Below are 10510 nucleotides of genomic sequence, written 5' to 3' on the forward strand. Positions count from 1 at the left end.
TTTTTCTCTAAACTCTCTCAATCGATTTACATATATATATTTACTCAGTATTATTTCACGATATTATTAGTATACATAAAATATTACGACGGAGTGCTGTCCGAGTGATTTCGAAATTATTTTTTGAGTGGGATAGGATTAAGAAAATTATGGGTTATAGCTATGGAGGTGATTGAGTATGGTTCATGGGTATGCTCGTGCGGTCAATATAGTGTTTATCATTTCCGTTGCGTCTACGTACATTTCCTGCAATATTGAATCTCAATATTGATACGTAAGTACTCATAATTTAACTTTTATATACTAATAGTGTATCCCTGACTAGTGCTCGAGTATTTAGGATTATGCATGCTTGTACTTTTGATATTGCCTTTAGACAGGTTAGGTTGAATCTTGAATTAGTTACACTTGCGGTTGAGATAAGGTATAAGATATGCATGTCCTTGGAAAGCTAGCGAAAAATTAAGAACTTTTCCTTTAGATATCGAATGGTTTCGATGAACAGATTAGAAGTTATAATCAATTGAATTTTCGATATTTTTATTAAAAATGATTATTATTATCGTCATTTTTATCGTCGTTCTAGTTTTATCTTATTATTATCATTATTATTATCTTTATCAATAAAAGGGATTTATCATTAAAAATTGTTATTTTTTTTATTATTACTATCGTTATTATCGTTAAAGTTATAATTAGTATTATTATTATTATCCAATTATTATTATTATTATTATTATTATTGGTATTATTATTATTATTATCATTATTAATATATATATCATTATTTAAAAATGGTTATTGTTATTGTTATTATTATTATTACTATATTATCATTAAGATAATTATTAGTATTATCGTTAATAATGTTATAGTAACTATCATTATTAATATTAGTATAATTAAAATAAATATTTGTAACACCTAATTATTTTGATTACTATTATTATCATTATTATGAACACGATATAAAAGACGATTTAAAGCTATTAAACGAAATGATTAGGAAATAATGGGTAAGAGTATCATGATGAAATTAAAATATTATAAGATATTGATTTAGATAAAATTATCGTTCTTATTATTTTTATCATTACTATTATTATTAAAAGTATCGTTAGTATTAAAACTATCATTTTAACAAAAATTATCATTTTAATAGAAATGTCATTGTTACTATAAAATATCATTATTATAATTATTTTAAATAGAATTATTATTTTAAAGATAATATTAAAAATTATCGTAAATATTAAAGTTATCATAATTAGAATTATCGTTTTATCATAATGTCATCTTAGTAATTATAAATATTGATATTTTTATAATAATAATTATTATTACAAAATAATACAACTTTTACTTACTATCATTATAGATATTATTTTATGAAATAAATATGTGATACAAATATATTTTACTACGTGTAATAACTTACTTTAATAATACCTATCATATTATCTTTATGATATTAAATGAACCCTATAAATTTTATTACTTAATATATATAAAAGTATATTTTATTATATAAATTTAATATAAAATTTTATTTATTAATAAATAAATTATATTATTTACTCTAATAAATCTTTTAAAAATATTTAAAAATATAAAACGACGATATTTAAACTATATATTAATCATGTATAGATTTTTGGAAATTATTTTGTGTCAAATTTACTTTTGTTGACTTTTGCATATTAGTCTCGAGCATTAGGATTGTGGTACACTATGACTTGACCTAATTTGTTAGACAAATATTGACCAACACATAAATATATATAATTAATTTAGGTTCGTGAATCCGAGGCCAACCTTGCACTTGTTCAATGACGTTATATGTATTTTTACTACGAAATACAGTATGGTGAGTTTCATTTACTCCCTTTTTTACTCATTACATTTTTGGGCTGAGAATACATGCAAATGCTTTATTAACTGTTTTACAATATTTATATGCGTGAGTTTCATTTGCCCTTTTTTACTCATTACATTTTTGGGCTGAGAATACATGCAAATGCTTTATTAACTGGTTTACAATATTTATATGCGTGAGTTTCATTTACCTTTTTACCCTTTATATTTTTGAGCTGAGAATACATGCGCAATTTTTATAAATGTTTTTACGAAATAGACACAAATAATCAAAACTACATTATATGGTTGAATGATCAAAATCGAATATGCCCCTTTGTATTAAGTCTGGTAATCTAAGAATTAGGGAACAGACACCCTAATTGACGCGAACTCTAAAGATAGATCTATTGGGCCTAACAAACCCCATCCAAAGTACCGGATGCTTTAGTACTTCGAAATTTATATCATGTCCGAAGGAGGATCCCGGAATGATAGGGGATATTCTTATATGTATTTAGTTAACGTCGGTTACCAGGTGTTCACCATATGAATGATTATTTTTGTCTCTATGCATGAGACGTATATTTATGAGAACTGGAAATGAAATTCTTGTGGTCTATTAAAATGATGGAAATAAATGATTATGATAAACTAATGAACTCACCAACCTTTTGGTTGACACTTTAAAGCATGTTTATTCTCAGGTGTTAAAGAAATCTTCCGCTGTGCATTTGCTCATTTTAAAGATATTACTTGGAGTCTTTCATAGCATATTTCAAAGAACGTTGCATTCGAGTCATTGAGTTCATCAAAGATTATTATTAAATCAATTTATAGTTGGATAGTGGATATTATGAAATGGTATGCATGCCTGTCAATTTTCGATGTAAAGAAAGATTGTCTTTTAAAAACGAATGCAATGTTTGTAAAATGTATCATATAGAGGTCAAATACCTCGCAATGTAATCAACTATTGTGAATCGTTTACAATGTATATGAACGGGTCCTTTCACTTTCCACGTCTCGAATTTGAAGAAATGTTTTGCTAAAGAAGATCTCACTATTCCGTTAGATGAAATCCAAATCAACGAAAAACTTCAATTCATCGAAGAACCCGTCGAAATAATGGATCGTGAGGTTAAAAGACTTAAGCAAAACAAGATACCAATTGTTAAGGTTCGATGGAATGCTCGTAGAGGACCCGAGTTCACCTGGGAGCGTGAAGATCAGATGAAGAAGAAATACCCGCATCTATTTCCAGAAGATTCGTCAACACCTTCAACAGCTTAAAATTTCGGGACGAAATTTATTTAACGGGTAGGTACTGTAGTGACCCGAACTTTTCCATGTTTATATATATTAATTGAGAGTGATATTTATATGATTAAATGTTTCCAACATGTTAAGCAATCAAACTTGTTAAGACTTGATTAATTGAAATAGGTTTCATATAGACAATTGACCACCCAAGTTGACCGGTGATTCACGAACGTTAAAACTTGTAAAAACTATATGATGACATATATATGGTTATATATATAGTTAACATTATATTATGATAATTAAACATATCATTAAGTATATTAACAATGAACTACATATGTAAAAACAAGACTACTAACTTAATGATTTTGAAACGAGACATATATGTAACGATTATCGTTGTAACGACATTTAATGTATATATATCATATTAAGAGATATTCGTACATCATAATATTATGATAATATAATAATTTAAAATCTCTTTTGATATTATAAACATTGGGTTAACAACATTTAACAAGATCGTTAACCTAAAGGTTTCAAAACAACATTTACATGTAACGACTAACGATGACTTAACGACTCAGTTAAAATGTATATACATGTAGTGTTTTAATATGTATTTATACACTTTTGAAAGACTTCAATACACTTATCAAAATACTTCTACTTAACAAAAATGCTTACAATTACATCCTCGTTCAGTTTCATCAACAATTCTACTCGTATGCACCCGTATTCGTACTCGTACAATACACAGCTTTTAGATGTATGTACTATTGGTATATACACTCCAATGATCAGCTCTTAGCAGCCCATGTGAGTCACCTAACATATGTGGGAACCATCATTTGGCAACTAGCATGAAATATCTCATAAAATTACAAAAATATGAGTAATCATTCATGACTTATTTACATGAAAACAAAATTACATATCCTTTATATCTAATCCATACACCAACGACCAAAAACACCTACAAACACTTTCATTCTACAATTTTCTTCATCTAATTAATCTCTCTCAAGTTCTATCTTCAAGTTCTAAGTGTTCTTCATAAATTCCAAAAGTTCTAGTTTCATAAAATCAAGAATACTTTCAAGTTTGCTAGCTCACTTCCAATCTTGTAAGGTGATCATCCAACCTCAAGAAATCTTTGTTTCTTACAGTAGGTTATCATTCTAATACAAGGTAATAATCATATTCAAACTTTGGTTCAATTTCTATAACTATAACAATCTTATTTCAAGTGATGATCTTACTTGAACTTGTTTTCGTGTCATGATTCTGCTTCAAGAACTTCAAGCCATCCAAGGATCCATTGAAGCTAGATCCATTTTTCTCTTTTCCAGTAGGTTTATCCAAGGAAATTAAGGTAGTAATGATGTTCATAACATCATTCGATTCATACATATAAAGCTATCTTATTCGAAGGTTTAAACTTGTAATCACTAGAACATAGTTTAGTTAATTCTAAACTTGTTCGCAAACAAAAGTTAATCCTTCTAACTTGACTTTTAAAATCAACTAAACACATGTTCTATATCTATATGATATGCTAACTTAATGATTTAAAACCTGGAAACACGAAAAACACCGTAAAACCGGATTTACGCCGTCGTAGTAACACCGCGGGCTGTTTTGGGTTAGTTAATTAAAAACTATGATAAACTTTGATTTAAAAGTTGTTATTCTGAGAAAATGATTTTTATTATGAACATGAAACTATATCCAAAAATTATGGTTAAACTCAAAGTGGAAGTATGTTTTCTAAAATGGTCATCTAGACGTCGTTCTTTCGACTGAAATGACTACCTTTACAAAAACGACTTGTAACTTATTTTTCTGACTATAAACCTATACTTTTTCTGTTTAGATTCATAAAATAGAGTTCAATATGAAACCATAGCAATTTGATTCACTCAAAACGGATTTAAAATGAAGAAGTTATGGGTAAAACAAGATTGGATAATTTTTCTCATTTTAGCTACGTGAAAATTGGTAACAAATCTATTCCAACCATAACTTAATCAACTTGTATTGTATATTATGTAATCTTGAGATACCATAGACACGTATACAATGTTTCGACCTATCATGTCGACACATCTATATATATTTCGGAACAACCATAGACACTCTATATGTGAATGTTGGAGTTAGCTATACAGGGTTGAGGTTGATTCCAAAATATATATAGTTTGAGTTGTGATCAATACTGAGATACGTATACACTGGGTCGTGGATTGATTCAAGATAATATTTATCAATTTATTTCTGTACATCTAACTGTGGACAACTAGTTGTAGGTTACTAACGAGGACAGCTGACTTAATAAACTTAAAACATCAAAATATATTAAAAGTGTTGTAAATATATTTTGAACATACTTTGATATATATGTATATATTGTTATAGGTTCGTGAATCAACCAGTGGCCAAGTCTTACTTCCCGACGAAGTAAAAATCTGTGAAAGTGAGTTATAGTCCCACTTTTAAAATCTAATATTTTTGGGATGAGAATACATGCAGGTTTTATAAATGATTTACAAAATAGACACAAGTACGTGAAACTACATTCTATGGTTGAATTATTGAAATCGAATATGCCCCTTTTTATTAAGTCTGGTAATCTAAGAATTAGGGAACAGACACCCTAATTGACGCGAATCCTAAAGATAGATCTATTGGGCCTAACAAACCCCATCCAAAGTACCGGATGCTTTAGTACTTCGAAATTTATATCATATCCGAAGGGTGTCCCGGAATGATGGGGATATTCTTATATATGCATCTTGTTAGTCTCGGTTACCAGGTGTTCACCATATGAATGATTTTTATCTCTATGTATGGGATGTGTATTGAAATATGAAATCTTGTGGTCTATTGTTACGAGGTGATATATATAGGTTAAACCTATAACTCACCAACATTTTTGTTGACGTTTAAAGCATGTTTATTCTCAGGTGAATACTAAGAGCTTCCGCTGTTGCATACTAAAATAAGGACAAGATTTGGAGTCCATGTTTGAATGATATTGTGTAAAAACTGCATTCAAGAAACTGATTTCGATGTAACATATTTGTATTGTAAACCATTATGTAATGGTCGTGTGTAAACAGGATATTTTAGATTATCATTATTTGATAATCTACGTAAAGCTTTTAAACCTTTATTTATGAAATAAAGGTTATGGTTTGTTTTAAAAATGAATGCAGTCTTTGAAAAACGTCTCATATAGAGGTCAAAACCTCGCAACGAAATCAATTAATATGGAACGTTTTTAATCAATAAGAACGGGACATTTCAGTTTCAACAAAGTAGCATTCCACGCGTTAGGTATATTGCGCCCTTCGATGTCTTGGAGTTTATAAGAGCCTGCTGCATTAATTCCCACTATCTGGTATGGTCCCTCCCAATTGGGTCCCAACTTCCCTTGTTTCTCAGCACGACTTGCTTCATTATTACGCAAAACCCATTCTCCAACATCAAAGGCTAACGCGTGCACCTTCTTGTTATAATACTTAGCAATTTGCTGCTTATTATTTGCCTCACGTATTGCGGCCATAAGCCTGCGTTCTTCAATGAAATTTAGATTTTCACAAATGCCTTCCGCATTTACACTTTCATCAAAATTAGCAACTCTGTGCGTTTCAACAAAGATTTCTACGGGGATCATTGCTTCGGAACCATATACTAGGCTAAAAGGTGTTTCGCCTGTACTTTTCTTGAAAGTAGTGCGATGAGCCCTTAGTACATTTGAAAGTTCATCAACCCATCCATTCCGCTTTTCACTCAAACGTTTTTTAATACCGCTAACAATGTCGCGGTTAGTGACTTCACACAATCCATTTGTTTGCGGATGTGCCACAGATGTAAATCTTTGAATTATATTTAGTTCCGCACACCAACTTAAAAATGGATCTTTCGCAATCTGCGCTCCAAATCTACATACAATGTATTCCCATAAAAAATTCCGCACTTGCACACCAGTTATTGTGCGTAAGGCCTTTGCCTCCACCCATTTAGTGAAATAATCAATAGCTACAATCAGGAACTTTACATTTCCTGCACCTGGTGGAAAGGGTCCCACAATATCGATGGCCCATTTATAAAATGGCCATGACGAATCAATTGGAATCATATCATGTCGTGGTTTGCGATTCTGCAGTGCATGTCTTTGACAACTTTTACACCGCTTAACAATTTGCGCAACATCATGATATAGAGTAGGCCAGAAATAGCCCATGCGCATTATCTTGCCAGCAATAGTTTTATATCCTGAGTGAAGAGCACAAGATCCACTATGCACCTCTTCAACATTGGTTGCAGCTTCTGCGGGTCCCACACACCACATTAATGGTCCTAAATATGATTTACGATATAACACATTATTTTCAAGTACATACATGGGTGCTCTTTCGCGTACCAAACGAGCCTCCTTTTTATCTTCTGGCAACGTACCATTTCACAGATAATTGACAATGGGATCCATCCAACTTGGTCCAACTTCTTCTATAACCGCAACAAATAAATTTCCATCAATGGACTTATTAGGAAGTTCTTCCACCCACACCTGTTTTTGAAAGTGCGAAAACGCTAACGCAGCAAGTTTGCTTAACGCGTCTGCTTTTTTATTTTGACTTCTCAACACTTGTGAAAATTCAAAGAACTCAAACTTTTCTGCAGATTCCTTTACAAGTTTCAAATACTTCTGCATGGACAACTCATGTGCTTCAAAAGAGCCATTGAATTGATTTGCCACCAGTTGTGAATCAACATATGCGCGCAGCTGCGTTATATTCATCTTACGTGCCAAATTCAATCCCGCAAGCAACGCTTCATATTCAGCCTCATTGTTTGTCACATCAAAATTAAAGCGCAATGCGTACGTGTGCTCTTCGCCACTTGAATTTGTCAACACTAGCCCCGCACCTGCCCCTTCAATACATGAGGCACCGTCTGTATATAAATCCCAGATCTCATGCGAAGGTGGCGTTAATTGCGTTCTTTCATGGATTACCTCTAATTCACCCGTCATTTCTGCGAGGTAATCTGCCAAAACTTAATGATATTTTATAATAACAATGACATTTCTATTAAAATGATAATTTTTGTTAAAATGATAGCTTTAATACTAACGATATTTTTAATAATAATAGTAATGATAAAAATAATAAGAATGATAATTTTATCTAAATCAATATCTTATAATATTTTAATTTCATCATGATACTCTTACTCATTATTTCCTAATCGTTTCGTTTAATAGCTTTTAATCTTCTTTTATATCGTGTTCATAATAATGATAATAATAGTAATCAAAATAATTAGGTGTTACAAATATTTGTTTTAATTACACTAATATTAATAATGATAGTTACTGTAACATTTTTAACGATAATACTAATAATTATCTTAATGATAATATAGTAATAATAATAACAATGACAATATCCATTTTTAAATAATGATATATATATTAATAATGATAATAATAATAATAATACTAGTAATAATAATAATAATAATTGGTTAATAATTATAATAATACTAATTATAACTTTAACGATAATAACGATAGTAATAATAAAAAAAATAACAATTTTTAATGATAAATCCCTTTTATTGATAAAGATAATAATAATGATAATAATAAGATAAAACTAGAACGACGATAAAAACGACGATAATAATAATCATTTTTAATAAAAATATCGAAAATTCAATTGATTATAACTTCTAATCCGTTCATCGAAACCATTCGATATCTAAAGGAAAAGTCCTTAATTTTTCGCTAGCTTTCCAAGGACATGCATATCTTATACCTTATCTCAACCGCAAGTGTAACTAATTCAATATTCAACCTAACCTGTCTAAGGGAAATATCAAAAGTACAGCATGCATAATCCTAAATACTCGAGCACTAGTCAGAGATACACTATTAGTATGTAAAAGTTAAATTATGAGTACTCACATATCAATATTGAGATTCAATATTGCAGGAAAGATACGTAGACGCAACGAAAATGATAAACACTATATTGACCTCACGAGCATACCCATGAACCATACTCAATCACCTCCATAGCTATAACCCATAATTTCCTTAATCCTATCCTACTCGAAAAACAATTTCGAAATCACTCGGACAGCACTCCATCGTAATATTTTATGTATACTAATAATATCTTGAAATAATACGGAGTAAATATATATATGTAAATCGATTGAGAGAGTTTAGAGAAAAATATTTTCAAGTTTCTATGAAATAATGAAACCTATTGAATTCTATTTATAATAGATTTTTGAATTATTAAAGTGAATTATTAAAGTATGAATTATTAAAGTGAATTATTAAAGTATGAATTATTAAAGTGAATTATTAAAGTATGAATTATTAAAGTGAATTATTAAAGTATGAATTATTAAAGTGAATTATTAAAGTATGAATTATTAAAGTGAATTATTAAAGTTAAAGTAAAGTAAAAATAAAGTAAAGGTAAAGTTTAAATATAGTAAAAGTATAAAACTATGTACGTATAATACGCGTATAAATATATAATATTAATTTAAATCGTTATATATATTTAATAAAATAAAATATAAATATCGTTATCTTTATCATACTAGTTAAGTAATGAGTTGTCAAAAGTGGTTCTAGATATTTATAAAAGTTATATACGTTTTAATAATAAAATTCTTTTTAAACTGAAAACATTTTTGTACTTTTGAAACTAAATAGATCAATCGAGTCTTTATGAGATTCAATCTTCCACTATCCTTTGTCTAGTTCTCAATGATTGACAATTTGTTCTTATTTATAAATCACTTTACCATTTTTCGAATATTGTTAAAACGGAAAGATTTCTCAAATCAACATGGGCCTTTCAACAGAGACTTATAATCATAATTCAATATATCTGATAATTCAATCATTTGATCTTATCTTCTAATTCCATTGATAAATATTTTGAAACAGATACAATCATATAAAGTATTTAATCTAATATTTTGTTTACGTTTCAAGTTATAATATATATACACATATACATATATAATCATATTCGTTTAATGGTTCGTGAATCGTTGGAACATGGTCGAGGTTGAATGAATGTATGAACATAGTTTAAAATTCTTGCAATTTAACTTAACAAATATTGCTTATCGTGTCGGAAACATATAAAGATTAAAGTTTAAATTTGGTTGGAAATTTCCGGGTTGTCACAGTACCTACCCGTTAAAGAAATTTCGTCCCAAAATTTGAGTGGAAAGGTCGTGAATGATAATAAGTATGTTTTCATGATGCATACGGGCTGAAAATTAGAGTTTTATCATCAGTGAATAATTTGGATAAACAATCCATTTATATGAAGAGTACGAATGA

The 10510-nt window shown here is 29.3% G+C and overlaps 1 protein-coding gene across 1 annotated transcript; it reads right to left on the minus strand.

The window, feature by feature from the left end:
- Window positions 1-7591: 7591 nt before the first annotated feature.
- Window positions 7592-8164, minus strand: LOC139859870 (uncharacterized). Its single transcript, XM_071848639.1, has one exon. It carries the CDS (start codon window positions 8162-8164, stop codon window positions 7592-7594), a length of 573 nt encoding a protein of 190 aa, XP_071704740.1.
- Between the last annotated feature and the right edge of the window lie 2346 nt (window positions 8165-10510).

Source organism: Rutidosis leptorrhynchoides, chromosome 7 (genome assembly GCF_046630445.1).
Source record: "Rutidosis leptorrhynchoides isolate AG116_Rl617_1_P2 chromosome 7, CSIRO_AGI_Rlap_v1, whole genome shotgun sequence".
Classification (NCBI taxonomy): domain Eukaryota; kingdom Viridiplantae; phylum Streptophyta; class Magnoliopsida; order Asterales; family Asteraceae; genus Rutidosis; species Rutidosis leptorrhynchoides.